This window comes from Lipotes vexillifer, unplaced genomic scaffold (genome assembly GCF_000442215.2).
Source record: "Lipotes vexillifer unplaced genomic scaffold, Lipotes_vexillifer_v1.1 scaffold102, whole genome shotgun sequence".
NCBI lineage: Eukaryota > Metazoa > Chordata > Mammalia > Artiodactyla > Lipotidae > Lipotes > Lipotes vexillifer.
Window position 1 is genome coordinate 1,736,403 of NW_006786541.1, and position 26,199 is coordinate 1,762,601.

Genomic DNA, 26,199 nt, shown 5'->3' on the forward strand with positions numbered 1-26,199 from the left:
AAACGGGAAAAAACTACCACCAAAATATGAGCCCAGTATAGACTTAGTTATGGTAAGGTTCCTTACAGGGGCCGGGTCGTGGGGGGTCAGTGGTTGTGCTGCAGATATAGGCCAAGTTAAGTCCACAGAGGCATGGATCTTTTCTCTCATATAAGAGCCCTCCTTAGGATTCATAGTTGTTCATATATGTGCATTTATAATTTAGGTAGTCTTGGATTTAGGACAGTGGTCTTCAAACCTGAGTGTGCATTGGAATCACAAGGATGGCTTTTTACAACACAGATTGCTGGACCCCACCCCCAGAGTTTCTGACTCAGTAAGTCTGATGTGAGACCAGAAAAATCTGTATTTTTTTAAAATTTTATATTGGAGTGTAGTTGATTTACAATGTTGTGTTAGTTTCAGGTGTACAGCAAAGTGATTCAGTTATACATATACATGTATCTATTCTTTTTCAGATTCTTTTCCCATTTAGGTTATTACAGAATATTGAATAGAGTCCCCTGTGGTATACAATAGGTTCTTGTCGATTATCTATTTTTTATACATAGTAGTGTGTATATGTTAATCCCAAACTCCGAATTTATCCCTCCCCCCAGCCTTTCCCCTTTGGTAACCATAAGTTTGTTTTCTAAGTCTGTGAGTCTGTTTCTGTTTTGTAAATAAGTTCATTTGTATCCCTTTTTTAGATTCCACATATAAGGGATATCATATGATATTTGTCTTTCTCTGTCTGACTTATCACTTAGTATGATAATCTCTAGGTGTATCCATACTGCTGCAAATGGCATTATTTCATTCTTTTTTATGGCTGAGTAATATTCCATTGTATATATGTACCACATCTTCTTTATCCATTCATCTGTCGATGGACATTTAGGTTGCTTCCATGTCTTGACTATTGTAAATAGTGCTGCAGTGAACACTGTGGTACATGACTCTTTTTGAATTATGGTTTTCTCTGGGCATATGCCCAGTAGTGGGATTGCTGGGTCATATGGTAGCTCTATTTTTAGTTTTTTAAGGAACCTCCATACTGTCTTCCATAGTGGCTTTATCAATTTACATTCCCACCAACAGTGCAGGAGGGTTCTTTTTTCTCCACACCCTCTCCAGCATTTATTGTTTGTAGACTTTTTGATGATGGCCATTCTGACGGTGTGAGGTGATACCTCATTGTAGTTTTGATTTGCATTTCTCTAATGATTAGTGTTGTTGAGATCTTTTCATGTGTGTTTTGGCCATCTCAATGTCCTCGTTGGAGAAATGTCTATTTAGATCTTCTGCCCATTTTTTGATTGGGTTGTTTGTTTTTTTGATATTGAGCTGCATGAGCTGTTTGTATATTTTAGAAATTAATCCCTTGTTGGTCACATCGTTTGCAAGTATTTTCTCCCATTTTGTGGGTTGTCTTTTCGTTTTGTTTATGGTTTCCTTTGCTGTACAAAAGCTTTTAAGTTTAGAAAATTTGTATTTCTTTCTTTTTTTTTTTTTTTTTTTCCGTACGCGGGCCTCTCACTGTTGTGGCCTCTCCCGTTGCGGAGCACAGGCTCCGGACGCACAGGCTCAGCGGCCATGGCTCACGAGCCCAGCCGCTCCGCGGCACATGGGATCTTCCCAGACCGGGGCACGAACCCGTGTCCCCTGCATCGGCAGGCGGACTCTCAACCACTGCGCCACCAGGGAAGCCCGAAAATTTGTATTTCTAACAAGTTCCCAGGTGACTCTGATGTTGCTGGTCTTTGGACTACCCTTTGAGAACCACTGACTGGAGTGCAAAGTATGTATATTTGAGATGTATTCTCTTTGGGACGTTGCCTTGCACAAGGAAGATTCTTACATATATCCTCAGTGGAAAAATGCCTGTATATAACATTAAGAGTTGGTCCACCTGGAGAACAGAAATGGAGTCAGCAGCCTCAAATCGCCTTGCAAAAAGCTCACCTATTCCCACGACCACTTCCTAAATGTGTATCTTTAGTCCTGACTCCAGGAAAAACAACTCATGAAAAGCTCTCTTTTCAAGGACGCCTTCCTTGATTTCTCCAACAGGGAACACTGGCTTTTTCTTTACAATCCTAGCACTTTATCTGAACCTGTCCCATGGCATTTAATACTACATAGCTTAGAGTACAGGTGCTGACGGACTTGACTTAGCCCCTCACAGAAGATGTAAATCTACCTGATTCATATCAGAATCCCTTATAGCATCTTTCCATAGCGGGTGCAAAATAAAAATTTATAGAATCTAAAACCTATTAGTGAATATCTTTGTGAAGGTGTCGCAGAAGTTCAAAAGATTAAAACTTGAAATAAAAAGCCTGCACCATCTATTACAAAATAAAAATTTATAGAATCTAAAACCTATTAGTGAATATCTATGTGAAGGTGGCGCAGAAGTTCAAAAGATTAAAACTTGAAATAAAAAGCCTGCACCATCTATTACAATGACCACTAGCTACACGTGGCTATTTAAGTTAATTGACGTTAAATAAAATTAAAAATCCACTTCCAAGCTATAGTAATCAGGACAGTGTGATATTGGTGAAAGAACAGACAGACAGACCAATGGAACATAATAGAGAGCCCAGAAAGAGACCCACATAAATACAGTCAACTGATCTTTAACAAAGGAGCAAAGACAATACAATGGAGAAAATGTAGTCTTTTTAATAAATGGTGCTGAAACAATTGGACATTTACATGCAAAAAATGAACCTAGACACAGACCTTACAACTTTTCATAAATATTAACTCAAAATGAATCATATTCCTAAATGCATGACACAGAACTATAAAACTCTTAGAAGGTAACATAGGAGAAAATCTAGATGACCTTGGACACAGTGATGACCTTTTAGATACAACGTCACAGGCATGATCCATGAAAGAAAGAATTGATAAGCTGGATTTCATTAAAATTAATCATTTCTGCTCTGTGAAAGACAGTGTCAGGAGAGTGAGAAGACAAGCCATAGACCAGGTGAAAATATTTCCAAAAGACATATTTGATAAAAGAATGGTATCTAAACTAAACAAATAGCTTAAAAATCAACAATAATAAGACAACAAACAGCCCACTTAAAAATGGGTAAAAGATCTGAAAAGATAAGGTACACAGATGGCAAATAAGCATATGAAAAGATGCTCCACATCATATGTCATTAGGGAAATGTAAATTAAAACGACGAGATACCACTACAAGCCTCTTAGAATGGCCAAACCTCAACAACAAGAACACCAAATGCTGCAGAGGATGTAGAGAAACAGGAACTCCCATTCATTGCTGGTGGGAATGCAAAATGATAACAGAACTTTGGGACACAGTCCGGTAGTTTCTTACAAAATTCAACATACTCTTACCATAAGACCCAGCAACTGGGCTCCTTGGTATTTACCCAAAGGAATTGAAAACTTATGTCCAAACAAAAACCTGCACATGGATGTTTATAGCAGCTTTATAATTGCCATAACTTGGAAGCAACCAAGATGTCCTGCAGTTGGTGAATCAATAAATGAACTGTGGTATACCCAGACTTGGAATATTATTCGGTGCTAAAAAGAAATCAGCTATTAAACCATGAAATGACATGGAGGAAACTTAAATGCATATTACTAAGTGAAAGCATCCCATCTGAAAAGGCTACATACTGCGTGACGTTCTTGAAAAGGCAAAACTATGGAGACAGTAAAAAGATCAGTGGTGGCTAGGGGTTGGGAGGAGAGAGGGATGAATAGGCGGAGCACCGAGGATTTTTAGGGCAGTGGAACTACTCTGTATGATACTATAATGGTGGATACATATCATGATACATTTGTCAAAACCCATAGAATGTACAACACCAAGAGTGAACCCTAATGTAAACTATGGACTTTGGGTGATAATTATGGGTCAGTGTAGGTTCATTGACTGTAACAAATGTACCACTCTGGTGGGGGATGTTATTATGGGGGAGGCAGTGAGCGTGTGGAGGCAGGAGGCATATGGAAATCTGTGCACTTCTTGCTTAATTTTGCTGAACCTAAAACTGCTCTAAAAAAAATAGAGTCTATTTAAAAGGAAAAAATTCAGTCACATCAACCTTATCTCAAGTGCTCAATAGCCACATATGGCTAGTGGCAATCATACTGGATAACACAAATATGGTTCTATTGGAGAGACTCCTCTAAGAATTCCCAAATCACTTTCATCTATATTATGAGACCCTCACCAACTCTGCTGTAAGTGGTTGAAAAAAAAGGTGATCAAACCCATTTTATAAATGGAAACATGGATCTTTAGAGAAATTAAGTGAATTGCTTCATGGCAAAGTGGAGGAGCCTAATCTGTAGAATAACTATGAGACATGAGAGTATCTAGAATCTAATAGGTATTTAGTAAATTGCACTCCTTTATTTGTTGATGTATTCACAGCTTCCTTTATTTTTGTGGTGGTCTCTAGGGCAGCTGAAGCCTCATCACTGAATGCCACTTAGTTTTGGTGAACACATCTTACTTTCTCTGTAAAACACAATAGTTTTGCTTCTCTTTTCCTTAGCACCCAGCTTAATGCCCTGCAAAAAGTAGGCACGCGATTAAGATTTTGTAAAATGACAAGATGGATGTTAACTCTTGACCCAGTGGTGCCCCCCAGCTGAACCCTAGCAATTACTCTAGCTAAATCATTAGAATACCTACTATGCACCAGACACATTCCATACCAGCCCTGACCAATAGATGTATAATGTAAAGTACACAGTAATTTTATATTTTCAGTAGCCAGATTTTTAAAAGTTAAAATAGATGAAATTATTTAAATAATATATTTTATTTAACCCAATATATCCAACCTATTGTCATATCAACATGCACTCAATATAAAATTATTAATGAGACACTCTACATTTTTTTGTACTGTCTTGAAAATCTAATGTGGATTTTTAACATTTATCACGTATTTCAGTTTGGATTAGCCACATTTCAAGTAGTCAGTAGCCGCATGCAGCTAGTGGTTACTGCATTGGACAGTACAGTTTTGTACAGTATTTTATTAAAGATGCGTAACAATAATAGCAAAATTTCGACTGGCAAGCATTTTAGAAGGCTCATCTTATCTAACCCTCCTAATTACCCTCATCTATAGATGAGGAAACATAGGCCTACGTAGAAATGGTTAGTGACTCATCCTTGACCACACTGCTAGTACGTGGCACAGTTGGATCTTGAATTCCGGTAATAGGAAGATTCCACACCCTGCCATGGATTAATTGGCTGTCTTGAGCAAGTCACTTTAGTTTCCTCTTTTACAAAATAGGAAGAGGGGTGGAGTGGATCATCCAGAATGGACACTGCATGCCTTCATCTTCCTTTTTATTTTGAAGCATCTGGCAAGCCTGGATCTCCTGTTCCACCCATGAGGACTTCAGATTTACACTGATCCTCCTCTGATTTGAACAGAGTGCTGTTCTTAACCTGGACTTTTCTGGTTGGGGCTGCTCTGACCATAAACCTATAAACCTTGCAGCAGGATGGAGAGCCCCTCCCATGCCCAAGAGCGGTGCTGCATGTTCGTTCGAGTTTCTTCTATTTTCAGCATATTGTCCAGCTGCAGTTTCTTTCTTTCTTTTTTTTTTTTTGCGGTACACGGGCCTCTCACTGTTGTGGCCTCTCCCGTTGTGGAGCACAGGCTCCGGACGCGCAGGCTCAGCGGCCATGGCTCACGGGCCCAGCCGCTCCGCAGCATGTGGGATCTTCCCGGACCGGGGCACGAACCCGCGTCCCCTGCATCGGCAGGCAGACTCTCGACCACTGTGCCACCAGGGAAGCCCAGCTGCAGTTTCTTGATGCTTTTTTGAAAGAAAAGAAACTTCTTGCCTGGACACTTGGTTTTAATTTTCTGTCTTCTTTGTTCTTAGGTATGTTGTAGAAAGCTCCCCTCTCCCAAGGAAATTCTACTATATATTTCCATAATTTTCCTTCTCTCCCTCTCCCAGAAATGCAGAGAAAATAACTGTCAACATTTTTTTGCATATATAAATTCTAACAGCCCGTACATGTCAACTAATCTTTTATCCAGGAAGGAAAAGCTTATTTCAAGTGATTGAAAGTTGAAACACTTTGGTTTTCATTCTTGTTGTGTAATGGAATCACTGTGTGGACATGCTACCTTATGATTAGATCATCAATTTCATTCCTCAAATCCATTAACTCTAATAAGTTCCTACTGTGTGCAAGGGCAAAGCCCCTGTTTTCTAGGAATGGATCTTCCACCAGGAAGGGTAAGGCAAATGTTCAACCAACCACAGCACAAGGCAGACCAGATGCCTTAAGAGGGGTGCACAGTACTAAGACAGTTCAAATATTTGGTTTGTGGTAAACCGGGGTGATTGTACAGAGGAGTTGCCTTTTAGAATGGACCTCTAAAGAAAGGTAGGGATTCAATTAACAGAGAAGGCAGAAAAGGCATTTCAGAAGAGGCAGAGGCAACTGTGCCTGTATCCTGCACTACAAGGAGGAAGAGTAGAGAGCAGCACGTGGCCTGGTCTGAGGATTACACATGGATTGCAGGAATTATGTAAGGATGTCAGGCCGTTTAGCAAACTCCTGGCGCCAGTGTCCCGCTCCTAACCCTCCACCCATTGGAGACAGCATTCATCAATCACAGCCCACACCTTTCCAGACAGCCTCAGGAGTTCCTTCATGAGATGAGATCAATTTGCCATCCCTGGTGCAGGAGTGCAGGGATAAGTGAGGTAGAGCCTTGAATACCTTGTTGACTAGTTAGTAGTTAATTGGATAGGCAATAGGGAGCCATTAAAGTCTTGTAAGCAGGGGAGTGACATGGTGGGAAATGAGAACTGTAGTTCAGGATAATGAACTTGGCAGTGCTTTCTGGGATGGATTAGCATGGTTATAAGACCAAAGGCCAGTTATTTGGAAGGTTATGGTTTAGACGAGCAATAATGTCTGGAATTGGAGTGTTAGCTGCAGAAAGGAGGGGCAGATGTCACAGAGGTAGAATTGAAAGCAACTGGCGAGTCTGGCTGGCTGTGGAGAGCGAGGTGCAGGAGTGAGAGAGGGGAGTCAAAGCCAACTCTGAGCTTCCCAGTAATGACCTTGGAATAAGAAAAAACTGGAGTCACCATCAAGAGGGGAGCCTGTGATTGAAGAGGAGGTAGGGGAGTTCTGGTGAGTTTGGGGAGGGCAAGAGGAGTCTACAGAAAGTGGTTTTTAGGCTTGTGTCTTCTACAAAGCATAGGTTTTTCTAAGCCATTGTCTGTCTCAGGACTCAGTACTGCAAAGTAAAATAACCATTTTTAAGCAAACACTATTGCCTTTCACAATGAACAGAGTCTAAGGAAGGCTCCCATCTTTCCAAATATTTGGAAAATTGGAAAGCCTTATAAGTAGTAATCAGGGAAAGGACATGAGGGAAGGAAAGAAATATAAACTTAATCACTGTGCTTCTCAGGTTTCAAACGCTTCCCCAATCGAGGTAATTTACACTTTAGTAACAATGATTGACAGTCAAGGAATGTATCTAACTCACTTTTATTTTTCCCTTAGGAAAAGCACTTGAGTTCCCAGTTGTTTTAAATTGCAGAAGCAGTAATTGTTTTAGGAAGGCAAGAGAAATGGCTTTTTGGTACCCTGAAGGGAATATGGAGTCTATCTTAACTAAGGTCACTGGGGCCATATTCAGGATGGTCTTTCCTGGGTAAGCAAATACCAGTTTAGTTGAAGGAAAACAGCAAAAGAACCCATGAAGGCCCAGGGGAACAGATTTCACCCAAAATATTAATAAGTTGCTATTGGTGCCTAAAATGAGCCAGAGATATTTTTTAAGCCGCTTGCATCCCAAATAGAATCATTGGTGAAATTTTATATGAAAAGTGTCCTTTCTCCCAAATATTCTAAAATAAATATGGAGCAGTGGATGTATTTTGACATACTTGCTGCCCCAGAGGAACTTGTTTATTAAACCGTGCATTTTGATATATTTGTTTACTTAGAAAAGTCAAGTGTGACAAGCTAGGTCAATTGCATCAAGAACGTTATTAACAGGCTGACCCATTGTAAATGGCGTGAAGGCTGCTCTGGAAATCTGTGCTTTGATGTATGGGGAAACCGACACATCTAATTTGGGAGGGAGGAGACAATCATGGCATTGTTTGTAGGCGCCAACAGACAGGCAAAAGCCAGGGATCCTTGCAGAGACTGGATTAAGGTATCAGAACTGTTCACATCTCATTTGCATCACTCCGAAGAGTGGACCACAGGTTTTGCTGATTAACACACAGACCATGGCAAATAGCATTGTGTATTTGAAACCAGACCAAGATCAGTAACAGTAACACAAACCATGTGTGAAGTTTGGCATATGGAGGTTCCTCTTAAGCTATTATCTAACTAGGTTTTTTTCCTCTTATTTTTCAAAAGCATTTTTCCAAACCAGGAAGTTAGCAAAAGCAAAATGTTCCCCAATTCCCTCCCCACCCCCTAAATACTCATATTTATGCCACCTTCTGGTATATAACAATATTTTTTGTTGTCAAAATTTGCAAGTCTTCTGAAAGGAAGGTGGGCGTGTGTTAAAAATGTACTGATTTCATCAGTGTCTCGGCAGGCAAGAGGAAATGGTGGACTGAGTATTGAGGCAGGGAAGTCAGGCAACTACCACCTGAATATTTTCCACTCATCCAATTTGTATTTTTCCTTCATAGTGGAGTTCCAGATCAAAGTAACACTGATGCAATTCTTCACTACCCTTGGGTTTCATTAAGCACCTGATGGGCGTGTTTCAGTGGAAGGGGGGACTGCGGAAGGATGCCTACAATTATGTAACTTATTAAAAGCTGTTAATTACCTGAATTTTATCATCCAGATGTTATTAACGCCTCTCCAGTATATCTTTTATGGATGAGACTACATTTTATAGCAATAGTAGCAGTGGGAATTGACAATTAGCAGCCATGCATTAACTAGATGCAATGTGGCATATTTCATCCAGTTTAGATAGTCCTCGACCAATCAAGCCAAAGTTTTCTTTAGTAGAAATTGCCCTGCCAAGTGGTTTCTGGATCCTTCTCGGAGGAAACAGCAAAGGAGCTGAAAGCGACCGCTTTCAACCATACCAAAAATTGGCTATCCATGGCAATTCTAGACTCACAAATTGTGTTTTAGACACATATATCAAACCAACACTGGAAACCCACTGGACGTCCCATCGCAAAGTAAGAAGTGCCACGTCCTCCGTCCTCCCATCCTCTGCCTTCCTTGGGGTGTCAGCCCAGGTCTAATTCCTTTTTAGTTTCTCCTCAGTCCTGGTCTGGGCTGGCAGGGAGCTACCTGCGATTCCCCAACGTGGATAACCGGATTTGTTTCTTCCCAGGCTGGCTGCGGATGGGGACAAGTTCTGCTCCCGAGAGAGTCTCAGAAGTAGGTACAGAATCATTGTCGCCAATCTTAATTTCTGTCCCTGGGCTAGGGGGGCACGTGAGGCTCTCCCCTCCTCCTCCACTCTTTTCCCCACCTCCCAAAATTGGCAGCCAGTCCGTGGCTCTCGGTCTGGGGTCTGGAGGGTGGGGAATGTGGGTGTGGGGACCGGCTGGAGAAGCTCTCGCTAGCGCTGCCTGTGGCCAGACCCGCCTCCCATCCCCTCTCCGGCGCACACACACGTCCACCCAGACACACTTCGCGCGCTCCCTTGCGCTCTCGCTCGCCCGCCCGCCCGCCGCCGCCTGCTCTCTCCTTCTTGCTCTTCCCGGTCTCCTTCTCCGTTTTTTTTTTTTTTTTTTTTTTTTTTTTTTTTTTTTTTTGGTACCATAGAGTTGCTCCGAAAACAGAAGATAGAGGGAGTCTCGGAGCTCGCCATCTCCAGCGATCTCTACATTGGGAAAAAACATGGAGTCAGCTCCGGCAGCCCCCGACCCCGCCGCCAGCGAGCCGGGCAGCAGTGGCGCGGACGCGGCCGCCGGCTCCAGGGAGACCCCGCTGAACCAGGAATCCGCCCGCAAGAGCGAGCCGCCCGCCCCGGTGCGCAGACAGAGCTATTCCAGCACCAGCAGAGGTAGGAGGCTGCGAGAGGGGCTGAGGAGGGGGCGGCGGGAGCCCCGGCGCGGAGCTGGGGGCGGCCGGGAGCGGGCGCCCGGGGCGCGGGGTCGGGGGCCGCGCGCGAGCCTGCGCCGGCGCCCAGAGCTCGGAGCACCCCCTTCCCCTCCCCCCTCCGCCCCCCAGAAATGTTGCAAACTTTTGCAGCCCGTTCTCGGGTTGCGGGAGGAGAGGGGGGCGGGGGACGCGGCAGGAGGTTTGACAGCCGGCGGGTTCACCCCCTGGCTTTGATTTTTCTGCAAAGAGGGGAGGAAAGCCGCGTTGCCGAAATTAAATACGCTCCCCAAAATACGGAGAACCGGAGAGTGGGGGCCCGGGAAAGAAACTTTTAAAGCGGCAGTGTCCTTTAAAAAGGAAAGGAAGGGGGAAAAAAATTCTGTTTATGACCACCCTCTTCCCCCTTTACCTTTTCTCCTCTCGACAGTCTCGGCCCCGGCAGCCCGAGACGGGGTGGGTTTTCGGCTCCCCGCAGAGCTGAGGGGGGCGTTAGGAGTGAGTGACCAGGGCAGCCCCGGGGATGGAGAGGGGGCGCTCCTGGACTTGGGGGGCGACGTGGGCACCTTCTCTGGAGCACGGCGGTGGGTTTGGCATTTGGAGATTGAGCTGGAGGAAGCAGGGTGCGGGCGCGCGAGTTGCTCGCCAAGTTGTCTGGCGGGCGCGGCGAGGGGAGATGCGCAAGTTTGCAGACCCAGGGTTCGCAGCCGGACGCCCAGCCTGCCGGGGGGCGTGTGCGCGTCAACTCGCCCGGGGCGGCGGTCCTGTGGGGGCGCTCCACGCGCATTCGGAGTGAGCGTCTGCAAAAGCAAACAAGCAGAAAAAGAAAGATCGCCAAGGCACCCAAACTTATTTCTGACCTGGGAAATCCTTCCCTCTCCAAGCGTTTCTGCAAGAACCTGGGAATGGTCAGTGCGAGTTGAATGCTGGTTGGATAGTGCGATCGATGTTCCCCGCTCCCCGGGCGATATTTACACACTTCATTTTGTAGAATGTGTGTGCGTGTGTATGTGTTTGTTTGGGGGGGGGCTCCATTGCCTCCTCCTTGCTTTTTTTATAGTTAAAGTGGAGTGTTGGGGAACGCTCACCCTCTTCCTTCTTTCTTAAAGGTATCGGCACCTGATGTGGGGTTTTTCTTGGGGATGGGGGATTATTTATTTGAATGCGCCTGGAGTTTGCAAACAACAGGAGGAAGCTACGGCTTTAATTACTGTTGTTAATAATGTATAAATCATCCCTGTCACTCTGGAGGAAGCAGGCTCGCGCGAGCCGCCCAGGGCTGGGGGGCAGAGAGGATCTCCAGCCCTGGCTTGGGCACTGGCCCAGCGGGCCCCCTCCTCTTGCCACTCGGCTTCTGGCGGCGATTGGAGAGGGCGGGAGAGGCGAGTGTGGGCCCCCGGGAGCCGCTCCCTTCTTCTCGATGTTAGAGTTGGAGGTAGGAATATGGCTGATCATGTGCTAGCTGTTTTACAGTATTCCCCCCCCCTACACACACACCTTAGCCACACCCCCTGTCCAGGCGCTTTCCCATTCACGGAATTCGAGTACAGTAAAAGCCATCAGGATGACACACGCGAAAAACATTTAATTAAAGACGATTTCGAAAGAGTGAACACATTGAACTGCGGTTTGAGCAGGAGGGAGGGGGGCAGCGAGGGTCGGGAGTACAGAGAGGGGGATCGGGGCTGGGGGCCGGGACCTGCAGCTAGCTCGGGGAGTTTGTGTGTGGCGAGCTTTTGGCTGCACAGAGTATATTTAGACCTGAGACGGTGGATTTGGAATGCAAGCGGGTTATGTAACAGGGTTAATCAGAAACACTGGAGAAAATCCCCTTCATGTGTTTCTGAGGCTTTTTTTTTTTTTGGAAGGGGGGGGGACATAGTATGTAGGAAGCCACAGTAATTTCTGGTTTGTGCTGCCACCCCCCTCCTTTCTTAGGCATCCCCCTCCCGTGTGTTATTAGCATCTTCAGGTGTCATTCTTGCCAGAAGGTGTTCTTGCAAGAGATCGGGGTGGCAGGCTGCAGAACCCACTAGCAAATCCGTAACTGGCTGTTCTTGCAAATTATATAACGATGGGGCTTTCAGTACCACCAGCCCTCTAGGCTCAGCGACAAGGGGAGAGGGACAACGTAGGGGCAGGATGCATCTTGTACAGCTGACCTGCTGACCCACATCCCCTTGCCCCCTAGAGGGCCACCCCCCACTCTCTCTTCTTTGAACCAACGTCTTGTCCATCCCTCCAGAGATTTAATGGGGGGAGGGAGAGGAGGTAAGGCCCAAACACTCAACTCACATCCTGCACGCAGGCACTAGGTTATATAACAGTCTGAATGGAAAAAGGAAGGTCAGAGATGGAGGCATCCTTTAGCTAACACAGCAGTAGTAATAGCTTCCAGAAATTATGTGCATTTGCAGACTTTAACCTCAGATGTACTGTCTGCTCCTCAGGGGTACCAATCTTTGAGAGTGAGAGCTAGGGAGAAAAAGAGAGAATGTGTAAGTATGCTTGGTAGATGAGAGTGATTTGAAAATGGGAAATGTTTGGGTTTTCAGATGATGTAATGGAGTTGGCAGAATATGCGAGTCGGCTCCCAGAGTGTAAGCAGCAAGAAAATTGGAGCTGGCATCCAGTATTAATGTTGCATAAATTACAATATCGGAAAGAAATTAACCTACACACTAGGTGATTATGCCTTTTTAATACTTAAAACATAAAGGCACACAACTCAAAAGGAAAAACAAACATCATCACCTTAAAATTAGCATTTTCAACCTCAAGGAGGGTTGAGTGGAGTCCTTGGCATTGGGTGAAGTGCGATGCTTTCTGATTCGGAAGATGCTTTCCGGAGAGGTAGCTGGGTTAGCTTCCAGGCAGCCAGTGTCTGCAGTCCACAGAGATTGTGGTCAGGATTCTTGTGACATTGAGGTGACCTCATGAGACATTACCTAGGTAGACTTGAAGCTGTTGCTGGATTCTGAACACCTGGGAATCTACCGGTGTGCCTGAGCTTCCAAAATCAGATGTGTGACTTTATAATCTGAAAGACGGCCTTCCCTTCTTCTGAAAACTGGGCAGGGAATGTTAGCAGTTTTAGTGGAACTGTTTCCGTTTTCTGGGTGCTATTAATGATGGCTGGTGTCGTTCAGTTCCATCTTTTCAGCCCAATGAAAGGGAAGAAAGAAAGGCAAGAGGCAACATGGGAAGTAAGAATGAAGCGGAAAAACTACAGCGAATCTTTAATTTAACAAGGCTTTCAGGGACTTCAGGGAGCCATGAGCATTGTGACATAACTGTTGTTAAAAACCCTCTTTCAAGTAAGTCAGAAAGAGAAAAACAAATGTCGTATATTAATGCGTATATGTGGACTCTAGAAAAATGGTACAGATGAACCAGTTTGCAAGGCGGAAATAGAGACACAGATGTAGAGAACAAACGTATGGACACCAAGGGGGAAAAGGAGGGGGTGATGGGAGGAACTGGGAGATTGGGATTGACATGTATACACTAATATGTATAAAATAGATAACTAATAAGAACCTGCTGTATAGAAAATAAATAAAATAAAATTTAAAAATTCAACCCCCCCACCCCCAAAAAAACCCTCTTTCAGAATCTCGTTATTATGTGCACACCAGAGCTTACGTATTCTACCTCCCTAAAGTTTACCTCACGGAGCTGTGTGCCACGCAGTTGGTCTGGAACGCCAGTGCTGAAGGTGGAAGGCTTCTAGGGCAGGCTGACCTAAGGGAAAAATCGAAGCCAAAAGATGGGATTAACACTGAAAAGCTCAGCTGGGTTGAGATCGAACCCCCTGGAAGCTCAGCTTAGATTGACTTAAAATCAGTTAAGAAGGCCTGTAGTTTATATGGAGGCTTGAGGACTTCTAGACCCACAGAAGTCTTTTGCCTTTCAAAGTGCTTTGCCACCATAATTCCCCTCCTCAGTCTTGGCTGATTCACTTTCTGGTCTGCTTTCTTGCCTGGCAATTTCGAGCACTTTCTAGAGATTGATGCTTGAATCAGCTTTTCTTATGTGGACCTGGCTCTCCCCAGGGAACAAATGATGCCCCATAGTTTGAAGGAGCTACTGGCTGGGATAAAATTCTTTGCCAGAGGGATGGAATAATTATTTTTTAAACTAAGGGGCTTTCATTTTCCAGTAAATTACTCATAAAAACATTTATAATTGTACCCTTTAAAAATGTAATAGAATAATTTTAGAAAATGCATTTGATGATGATTATGAGAACCTTTTCTGTTGCTTCCTCCTTCTTTCTTAAAAAGAATTGAATTGTATTAATCCAGAAGTCAAATCCTGAGTGGCTAAAAACATTTACAGCAGACTCTTTTTTTATGTTAGTCACCTGCTGGAATTTTCCAAAACCTACGGTGTTAAGAGGAGCCCTTGGCTTTAGGAAACGTCTCTGTTTCCGAAACTGAAATATGGAGCCTGCATGGACCAGACCCCTCACCAGGAGACCTTAAGCTTGTGTTTTCCAGGTAGCAGAGGTGGGGGTGGGGTACAAGCGTGAACTGCTGGTTCCACATCAGACTCCTAAGTGGGATGTAGGGAGGTGTAGGAATGTTAATCGCAATAGCTGTTGCCTCCAGATGCAAATGTTCTGGGGTCTTTGGTGACAGCTGAATCACTTTTGAAAGCAAACTGATCCCTGTCCAAAGCTAACCTTTGGAATGTGAGTGAGACAAGCCCAGGGGTTCTTCTCCATGGGCCATACTCTTGTCAGTTCTGAGTTAAGATTCACATTTTTCTCCCGATTCTCCCATTCTTGCCTTTAGGAAGTTGTGATGTGATGTTGGAAGGACAGACTGAGTTGGGTGTCACTTCGAATTCCGTTGGTGTGGTGTGGTCCCTAACAGCACGTGCCACTTTTTCTGAGGGTGTCCCCCCATCCCGCCGCCCATCTTCCTGGTCTCCGTGATGAATGGTGCTCCTATGCTTATCTATGTATTTCTGTGTCTGTGGAAGCAAAATACTTAACTACATTTCAGGTGTCTGGGGAAAGAGCTATTGACGTATCCTGCTGCTTGCTCTCTTTGTCTTTCACGAGCCAGTGTGCTGGGACTCTGAGGTAGACATCATCCTTCCCCTCCTCAAGGAGATTCCTGACCCATTCATCCCAGACTAGTAATAGGTTCTTCCAGAGCAATAGGAGTCTGCTTTGAAAGGCCTTGAGGTGCCAGAGTGAACACCAACCTAGAATGTGCAGTACCTTTCTGAAAATGAAGACTGTCTTCCTTGCTGAGAATTTAAGAACAGCCTCCTCTTTATTTCTCTCTCTGCCTCTCTGAGGTGTTTTCTCTTCCATCATTTAAAACAAAATGCTTTTTTACAAGGGTGGTTTTTTTTTTGGTATCGCATTCGCAATGGAAAGTGTTGGTTTGAAATGAGCTGTTAAAATGTTCATCCGTCTTATTAAGCTGTACATTAAGGAAAATACAGTTGAATATTGTGAACTAACACCTCCCCCAAACTCTACAGGTAGACAGTGTTGGAGCATTGATTAATATACAATGAACCATGATTTTTCTATAAGAGTACCAAGGTGTCACTGATGAATTAGTTTTTCTGGCTAACAGGAGATTGAGCAGAAATAGTTTTTGTCTTTTCCTTACTGAATGTGTTTTTAAAGTGTCCTGGTCCCCTTTCCTGCCCTGGAAAGAACATTGAGGATGTAATTGAATCTTTCTTGGAGTTTCGAGGATCTTAGGGTACCACAGTGTCACTCTCCTGAGGATGAATTATGATTGTACATTATACAACTGTAAATGGAGACAGTATCAGAAATTGGGCTAATCTGTCCTGATCCCTGCTTGGAAATTGTTTCCTTTTTTTGGTTAAATCTTCAATATTAGTATGTTTTGTTACTTGCCTCCTTTGTTCTCTGAGTTGCAAGTTGCAGAATAGAAATTCACATCAGTTTGTTGATTCTGATTAGTTGATATTTTTACTTTAGAGGAAAATTTCAACCTGAGTCTAGACCTTAATTCTTTCTCTAGCGGTGTAGAGGATGTAAAATCATCCTTAAGAATTTAGGAAGGCTCTTGTATTTACAGATAAGTTACGTGCTGTATTACCATAGCATTATGTAACTTCTCCCCTGTGTAGTGGTAGATAGAAATGTCGGCTATTTTTTTTGCCTCTCCTTTAGATGAGTTGAAGGGGTTTCATCAATCCTGAAAGTTAGGAAATTCTAGGGTTAGAAGGAAAACTTTCAAGAATGTCAATAAAGAACAGTTAGATTTCTCCAGAGGAGGCTCTCTCTCCAACCTTAGGCCCTTGTTCACTGGACCAGTGTGGAAAGCATCCCAGGTACTACAGTCAGAGACTGACTTTCTCAAGACCGTCCCACCTGATTTAATGGTAGTCTGTGGTTATCTTATACCTTTTTTTTTTTTAAAACATCTTTATTCGAGTATTATTGCTTTACAATGGTGTGTTAGTTTCTGCTTTATAACAAACTGAATCAGCTCTACGTATACAGATATCCCCATATCTCCTCCCTCTTGCGTCTCCCTCCCTCCCACCCTCCCTATCCCACCCCTCTAGGTGGTCACAAAACACGGAGCTGATCTCCCTGTGCTATGCGGCTGCTTCCCACTAGCTATCTATTTTACATTTGGTAGTGTGTATATGTCCATACCACTCTCTCCCTTCGTCCCAGCTTACCCTTCCCCCTCCCCATGTCCTCAAGTCTATTCTCTACGTCTGCATCTTTATTCCTGTCCTGCCCCTAGGTTCTTCAGAACCATTTTTTTTTAGATTCCATATATATATGTTAGCATACGGTTATGTGCTTTTCTTTTTCTGACTTACTTCACTCTGTATGACAGACTCTAGGTCCATGTACTTCACTACAAATAACTCAGCTGAGTTATCTTATGATATCTTTGATATCCTAGTGTTGGAAATTCAGCTTGGGAGTCTTGGTGTTCTTTTGTGACAGCCTTATTATTATTATTATCATTATTTTACTTTCGGATTAAAGACATAAAGGAGATTGTCTAAAGAAATCCTTAGAAGAGTGGAGTAGGGCATGATGACGAATAAAGGTACCATAGCCCATGGGTTAGGCAGGCTCCGTTTCGGCTCTGGCTTTTACATGCTAATGTGAAAAGGAATTACAGGTAACAATTCCCTTGTGTTGGTGGAAGAACAATCTTTTTTTTCCTAACAGATGTTTATGGCCTCCAATGACACATCATTATTACAAACTGTCTTATCACATTACGTGCTGTGGCACGTTGACAATGGCATGGCCCTGTGGTTTTCCAGTGATTATCTTGTCCGCAGAATGTGCCCTTCGTGGCCCTGTCTGCAGGACCCACCACAGTGGAGAGGACAGGTTTTCCCACACCCTGGAAGGTGCTGGAGGCCTCCAGGCTGTCCCAGGTAGTTTCTACACCTTTGCTGCTTTCCCCTGACTGCTGCTCAGTCAGAGGCTGGAAGCGGAGAGGAATAATCAAGGTGTAGAGGATTTATAGTCACCCAGCCTCCAGTGATCTCTAACAGCGTGGTTGGGCATTTGAGTTTTGATCATGAACTACCGTAAGGTTTTTTGAAACAATTGGGAAGTTCCTACATCTGTGAACAGACCATAATAGATGAAACTCTTCCTGGGTACCAGGAAGGGTACCACTTGGTACAGGATTCTCACGCCTGTGAAGGAGGCAGTGCACTGTTAAAAATACCTAGCTTACTTCGGGGGAGGATTTGGCTGAATACTGATGAAGTTTATGAAATATGAATGTTGTGAAGTTGCTGTACGTAAGTGGTAGGCGTGTGTGAAAGAAGTAAAAAGCAATAAAATGGTGTATAAATGACACTGAAACTTGATGGACTTGTATACCTGACAAGAATGGTGATGTTCGGGTCTGTGCCTAATGGGGGAGAATCAAGTGGCTTAAAATCTATATGTCGGACTCTGAATGCGGGACTAAAAATTACAGCATATAGAGTCATTTGACTTATAAGCGAAGAATGCTACCAAGGATAAACAGGCAGGTTGCAAAGAAGAGAGGTGAAACAGAATGGGGGGGAAACAGGGGAGACCAACACTTGAATTTATAATGAGGTACGGTAATCACTGTTTTAAATAATCCAGACTATTAACAGCTGTGCTGCTAGGTAGAGAATTCGTTATAGCCAAACAAAAGGCATCACTATGAATTTTAGGTTGTGTGGGAGAAATCCTCTTGGTCTCCAGAGCATAAAGGCATGTACTGAGAAGCAGCGCTGCACACGTAATTTTTTCTGTCTTACCCTGATTAATTGACAGCCGACTGTATGCCTGTTTCCTGAAGGTGACTTTACAATCTCCAGACACAGACATTTCTCTCAGAAGTGGAGTGAAGGAAGGAGAGCCACATGCTGAAGTGTGTTTCACTGGGTGAAGTATTGTGGGGGAAAGATAAGAGTGGTGAAATAGGGGAAGGGGGTCGTGCATACAGAGATTAAGGATGCTGCCTGTGGGGGGCTGGGGAGCGGGGGCTGTGAGTGAAGGAAGGGAATCTCTAGAGGGAAGGAGATTCCCATGCAAAAGAGGATGAAATTAGCAGTGACTCTGAAATGGCTGGGAATGTGCCTTTCTAATTTTAAATTATCTTTAGCAAGGACGACGAACAGAGGAAAAGTTGGCACTTTGAGAAGTTATGATGAACTTGTTGAGAATGCCAATTGACAAAGGCAGGTAAGGGAATATTTGGAGAAACAAAGCAAGAACAGGTGTTAAGGGAAATGGCTGGCATGTTTATTGACTCATCCAGTTAGTTTTAAAGAAACCCGAAGAAATGAACAAAGATGGAGAAAAGACAACCCGATATGATTCTGCCCTTCCAGAAGCAAAGAGGCCTATATCATCCCATATGATCAACGCCAGTCATGGGGAGGAGTGACTGCTTAGAAGTTAATGGATTTTCAACAGACAAATGGCAGAAGAAACGGGTACATTTCGCAATTCTCTTCAACAAACTGCATTGCTTTTCATTTTCACTGTACACTTATAAAGCCAGTGGATGGTAAAAAGGCCACGGTCACAATATGGCATGTACTCGCAGGAACGTTTGTGTGATAGGGATATTATATCTGGAAGTACAGAGCACCTGGGAGGGTGAACTGCCCATAACTCTCAATTGTGCAGGTAATGAAGCAGGGGGAAAGCAAAGGCAAATGAAATACTTTGATAATCAAAGACGATGCTTCTTCTAGTGATTGTATTAGTTGACTGATGATGAGAAGGATGAAATTGCTGGAGTTGTATTTTACTGTTTCTGGCACCGTGACCCACTTTGGATGAGCATGTTTCTACAGAAAGTGCATGAAGAGTGGTGAGCTGCTGAACTTTCTCGAGGCTCCCCAAAAGAATCAGTAGGAGAACTGAATACACCCCTGAAAGGGCTCTAGAAAATTCAAAAGCTCGCTTTCTAATCTTGAGCTTGGGGGTGTACATTAGATATGTAGGACTCACTCATGAGGCTGCCTTGGGTCATGTTTTATTAGACTAAAGCCTGTTAGACCCAGAAGAGGCCTTCAGAACCATCTACACCCCACCCCCCATTTAAACTGGTACCCACAGAGATCAGAATGTGCCTGAGGTCCCATTCCTAGTAGGTAGCAAGGCTGTGACCAGAACACAGGTCTTCTCCCTCCCTAACAATGTTCCTTCCACTTGTGTGCTATGTCAGGATGCTCAGAAGTTCCAGCAAGTTCTTGTCCCCCAGGAGACACCCCCACGCCCCGCCCCGAGGCTATTACGTTATGTACGCAGGTTAACCCAGCCTTAGGTGACAGATATGTATGAAAGTAACTTTGTTTTGGCTGTGCATCAGCAGTAGAACATTATCAGTATTATTATATTTTAATCCCACTGGGCATTTTTATTATTCATTAAAAATTAGCCGGTGAGCTTGTGGCTCTGCCAGTAAAGCCATTCGAAAGAATAGTGAAAATTGTGCCTGTGTCTCCCACTCTGACTTGGTAGAAAGTAAAATACAGGACATAGAGTGGGGCATCCAGTACTTGGAGCCCTTATGTTTGCTGGAGCTAGTGGCAGCCAGCTCTAGCTGTGCAGTGGGGGAGGGTTATCTCTCAGCAGCTGTCCTCTTTGATCAAGGCAGAGGGTTTAAGGCTATGTCTTTTATAGGGATGCTCCTGAGCAAGTCTGTGAGTGGAATAGTATGTAGCCAGTAAAAATCATGTTGTAGTGGAAGATGCTTGGGATCTACCACTTAGTGAAAAGTCATGGCTTTCATAGTAGTGTGCAGGGAATGGGATCATTTTTATAAAAACTATAGTGTGTGTGTGCATGTGTGTGTGTGTGTGTGTGTGTGTGTGTATGTATGTATATATTAACACGGGCCCACGTGTACCTAAATGATGAAATGATAAAGTGGTCAACTCTGGATGGTGGGATTATCTTTGAGTTTCTCTTTCTCTGTGCTTTTCTCTATTTTCTGAGTTTCCTGCATTATGCATGTATTATTTTTATAACTGGAAGAAATACATCTTATTTTTTTTTTCAAAAGAGATTGTGTGTTGTGAAACTGAGAGGCCACTTTGAAGGAACTGATCTGAACTTAGTATGTTACACAGAATTTCTTGATGTTTCAGGATGGGCCAAGTTTACTGGCCCAAAGAGCAGTCCCTTTGACACTCATATTTAGCCAGGAAAAGAAGGGTCATTCAGCTTGGTTATGAAAACAAGTGTCCTAATACTGGAGTTTCTTTTTCCTCTAGTGCAGTGTCTTTATTATGGGTTTATTATGAGAAAAACATAATATATTGTAAGCCAGGGTACACATACACAGTAAACTTTTCACATAAAGTATCCATTACCTGCAATGCACTGTTAATTTTGCTCTGTTATTTAAAGACGAAATACAAGTCATGAGCCACCAAATCGGTTTCATGATCTATTTTATGGGCTGCTCCTCGAAGTTGAAAACCACTGTCCTGGGCATGAGGTAGAAGCCGCCTTTCTGTGGGCTGTGGCCTGGAGGTGGGAGGAGAGGAGGGAGGGTTTCCACAGTAACTGATGTCGGACTCCAGGTGTTACTCATAGTTTCAAGGAAGAGTTGGGGGAGGGAAAATAAGGTAAATGCTTATTATTTGTAATCATTGGGTATCTTTGTGCCACTTTTAGCACATGCTCATTAATATCCTGTTCCGTTTAGACATGCATCTGCCTAGTTTGGCTTAGCATGTAAATTCCGGGATCCCCTTTACTTGGAACTGTCATCACTGTGTACAGGCACGAGGGTGGCATTGTTTCAGTCAACAAATATTTACTGAGCACCTTCTCTGTGCTGGGCACTGTGCTAGGCTCTGGGGATAAAGCAGCGGACAAGAGAAGTCAGATCCCTGCCTTCCTGGATCCTACATTCTCGTGGTGGCATCTCAGTGTAGCCCGTTGTCTGGGTCGCCTTTGACCAGACACTCCTGAGGGTTCTCCACATGTGTGTTGAACTTAGCCTCTTCTTACCTCTGTTCCTTGTATAGGCCCTGCCCCTTCCCCTTCTCTTCTTCCCCGTCCCATCTCCCATCTTATGTCCAATCTCTTTGCTTCTTGAGATCCTACAATCGTTTTAGCTTCAGATAAGACTCACCCCATCCTTCCTGCAGTTCTCAAGCCCCGTGTCTTTTACAGTGGTCAGTCACATGGGCCTTACTCATTCACTCAGCATGTGGCCTCTTCCTTCACCAGGTTCCCTTACACTATCTTCTAGTGTTATTTCCTGGGCAGGAGTCTAGTCCCCGCAAGAAGACGAGCTCCATGGTTTATTCTTTCATCCCTGCACAGCGCCTTGCAAAAAGTTGGTGCTCATTAACTGTGCAGATTGTCTCTCCCACGTTGCCCTGCAGAGCTGTTTGCTGCCTCAAAAGATTCAGCTCTGCACCTCCCAACTCTGCAAGTGCAGCTTCTAGTTGCTTCTACTTCCAACTGGGCCTTGGGTTTGGACCCAGCCACCCTTGTTTGTCCCACTTCTCTCTCTCGTGGATCCACCAATCCTCCCCTCCGTAGCAGGTTCAGGCCTTCTCCAGTCTTGAGCAACTCAGACCAAGGCTAGACGTGTTGGGAAACAGCATATGTGGCTGGTACAAGCCTGCTGGGAGTGAGGCCCAGGTGTGCTGTGTGCTAGCTCTGTGACCTTAGGTAAGTTCATTCACCACTCAGTCTGCTTCTTATGTCACCTGAAAACCGGGGATTTTATGATGCCGGCTTCCCACGGTACTTGAGAAGGTCACCTGCGAGGATGCCTGTGCAGCAGCTGGCAGGATGCCCAGCACACATTCAGTGTCGCTCCAGTGTTGGTGGTGATGGCAGAGCACACCCAGGAGCAGGGGGCCCTCTGGCCATATCTCCCCTGTATCCCCTTCAGGTCTGCAGCTCCCTTTGCTTCCAGCATTCCTCCCTGGTTCTGATTGGTTGCTCTGTGAAATAAGCAAGAGTCCTAGGGCATCTGAGTCTTTCCGTTTAACTACCAGTTCTCTTTCCTGAACTGGATCCTATCCCAGTCCCTCAGCTCCGCTGCCACAGGCTAGATCCTGCCAAGTACAGGCGAATCACTTAAGTTCAACCCCATCAGCCCCTTGTTGGGCTTCCCTGAGGTTACACCCCACACCTTCAACTGAGCCAGAAGAGGGCCTCATGTCTGCCTGCTCCCTTCCCCCGCCCTCACTATTCCTGTAGTACCGCTGGCTGCCCCCTCCAGCCATCCAGGCTGGGGGAGTGCCCTCCTTCCCAGTCTGCTGGGTGCTCTCTCGTGCCTCATTTCTCAGCAACCCATCTTTGCTTGCCCTCCCTCCCCCTTTAGTCACTTTCTCCTCCCTGCCAAAAAAAATCACAGTGGAGAAGCTTGTCTTCGAGGGTTCCATTCAACTTGCTCTACACTAATGCTCCACTATGGTGACCCGCCGCTGAGTCTTTCACTTGTAATGTAATCTAATAATTTACATGCACTTTGCAAGCAATACTCTCAGAGACTCACAACCTGCTTGAAATCACTCTGCTGTTACAGTATTTGAGCTGATTAGAGAGCAGCACGAGAAAGAGTAGTTATTGGTACTACAATGGTATTGGGTAAATCTGGGAAAATGTTAGCCCAAGGTGAGGGTGTGCCGATGGATTATAATATCCTTCCTTAGAGAATCATTTAAGCTTGCTAAGGGTCTTTGATTGATTTTTGGCTTGTAATTGGACTAGGCTAGGTCAAAGTATTGTAGGGATAGAAAGCAAAGGAAGCTAGAGGAAGTGAGCTAGGCGTGGAATCCCATCTTCCTGGGATGCTGTGAAAATGTTTTCGTTTTGATATACTGTATGACTTTTACAGAATTAATTGGCACTGTGATTAGGTTGTTTTATTTCTTCACTCAAACATGTTGGAAGCCGATCCTAATATGCAGTAGTAATGAAAATAGAGTAATGCTGTAATAATAGTGCCATTGTAAAGTGAATTACACCATTAAGCATCTATTTTGTCTAACTTGTATTGTGATGGTGTGAGTGATACACACACATGCAGACTTAGAGTAGCTGGTCTTTAAGGAACAGACTCTAGCTGAGAAGCCCCAATCCTATATAATATTGAACGGTCAGTGAATGAAAATAAACCATTGTTCAGTGAAAAAGTGAATTTTTGTGTATTTAAATATAAATGTATATATGTATACACACATATATACAAGTACAAACAAGTAAACACACACAGGCACAAATATTGTACCAGTCAGGCAGATCAAGAAGAAGATATATGACTAGCATTAAAGTGCTTGCCTGTGTTGCCTTTTTAACAAATTGGTTGGCCTGCCTGGGGACAGGTATCAGTTACGGCAGGCCAAGTCAATAATAGTATCAAGGGTAGGGTTTGAAAACAAGGCTTCATGTATTTGTTTCAACCTTTTCATCCTTATTATGTCTGGGAGCCTCTATTAATTGACATGTTTCAAGTTGGGAAAGAAGCATTAATGGCCCAGGAACTCTGGTCATTTTATTTTGTCATTTGTCTCCCAAGGAAGGACATTGGCCAAACAACTTCTACCACAGCAGAAAGAGAGAGGCATATTTTTACGCCTTAAGTCATAAGCTAACCCTAGAGCAGAAACAGGATCTGAGAAGGCGGCATCAGATGTGGCTGCTCCCAGTGGGGCATGTGAATTAAAAAGTCCCAGGATGAATTACACTTTGCTTTGGTTCCAGTGACTTTATCCCTGAACCTTCAGGAGAATTGGCATCAGTGGGGGTAGTTGGGCAGTAAATGTGCATGGGTTTCCAGCCATTTCCAGGGAGGTCCTGAAGACTTACCTGGTTAATCTCCAGGCTGGATTGCCGCCTCCAAGACCTCCTCTCCATGTTTTCGTGCAGAGGCCATCTGGAAGGGATTTTGTTGGTCATCTCCATCTCTCACCTGCCCTCACTCCAGGATCTTGCTTCTGCAGCATTGTCAGTCAATACCACCACCTGGTAATCTGAAACCCCAGAAAGACCTCGTCCAAAGAGTTGAGATTTTATGTACTTTAGAATATATGTAACTTTCATATATATATAATGCTGGCTCTGATGACCAGAATATCAAAAGCAGATTTTCTTCATAAACAACTGTGCACTTTCTGTATCTCAGGTCAACAATGTTGATTTTTTAAACTCCGTGAGCATTTGAGGAAAGAGTACACAGCATCCATGCCTGGCATCTGGATTAAGAATATATTTAGTGGAGAAATTTTATTGCAAACCTCGATGAAAAAATATCAATATCACATTGTGCCCAATAAAACATTATAATGAAAATTACCATGGTGTTTGAGAACATCCTGGTATTAATTGGTCTTGTCCATTGTTATTTCTTAGTAGCAAACACTCTGGTTTGATCGCTCGTTAGTTACAGTCTTTATTGAAGTCCTATTTTGCTGCTTCAGCTCTGTTTATCTTCTTATTGGTCTCAGTTCCTGGAGGACAGCGTTGTAGATTGTCTTGAGTTTTCTGTCCCACATCTCTGCCTCTTACTTTGTCGTTCAGTGAATGCCCTCAGGATGCCAGTGACGGTACAGGTTAGAATCAATATGTGAAAGATGAGCCAGCTGAGGGAAAACTGGGATGAGGCAAGAAAATCTAATATTCTTTGAAAGCTTCGGTATTTAAAGGTGATGCAGTATATTGCCTCCTTTCATTGATACATCAGGTATTAACTGAGCACTTACTATGTGCCACATCCCCTGTTAGTCAGTGGAGGTACAGAGTTAAATTAAGGGAAGAATCGATAGGCAGGAAAGACACATTAACTAGTGATTTCAAAAAAATACGGAGCGTGCTATAATAGAGATATTTACAAAATGTATAGTGCACAGAAGAGGGAGGAAACATTTCATGAGGAGTCAGGGAAACCTCACTGAGTGGGTATCTCTGCCTAATTTTTGGAAAAATGGGGGGAGTGAGTTGCCTAGAGGGCAAAAAGTGAGAGGGCATTCTGGGCCAGGGTTCATGAAGTGCAAGTTCATGGCACATTCAGGTAGGGTGAATGAGGTGGAACCTGGCCTAAGCATAGACTGTGTGGGCAGGACTAGGAGATGAAGCTGGAGAAAGAAGACAGGGGCCAGGCAAAGCATTTTGGACCTTTTCCTAGGACAAAATTTTAAGCAAGTGAAAAATATCTGATTTCTTTTTGGTAAAGTACTTAAGCCTAAGTATGTTGAGGTTGGGGTGGAGGGTTGACGGTGATAAGGAGCCAAGTTAGGAGATCTCTGTGGTGCCTCTGGAGAGACGTACTGCAGTCTGGGACTGGAATGCGGTGAGGAGGTGGGCTCTGAGGGAGCATTTCCCAGGGGGTGGAATTGGAGGTGCATGGTAGACGTTCCGACAGGAGTCAGCCCCAGAGTTGGGTGGAATTATTGGCTGGGACGGTTTGGGGTGTGACGTGAAGAGGGGAGACGGCAGGGGTTCCATGTTGGATGGGCTGAGTTGGAGGTATCTGGGCCGGGGGAGTATCTGGAAATGTAGGTCTGGCAGGGAGAGTGTGACAGTATGGCGCCTTTGGGATTAGGAAAACCAGTCTTCTAATCAGGGCCTGGAGCTCAGGAGGGACCGCCGGGCTGGAGATATTATG

At 44.2% G+C, this 26,199-nt stretch overlaps 1 protein-coding gene across 1 annotated transcript in view; it reads left to right on the top strand.

Annotated features, from left to right (window-relative positions):
- The first annotated feature begins 9,782 nt into the window (after positions 1–9,782).
- RORA (RAR related orphan receptor A) overlaps positions 9,783–26,199 on the top strand; it is a 754,745-nt gene continuing 738,328 nt past the window's right edge. The window contains 1 exon segment of the mRNA XM_007458880.1: positions 9,783–10,049. Within this exon segment, the coding sequence (XP_007458942.1) occupies positions 9,884–10,049 (166 nt within the window). The 5' untranslated portion in view covers positions 9,783–9,883.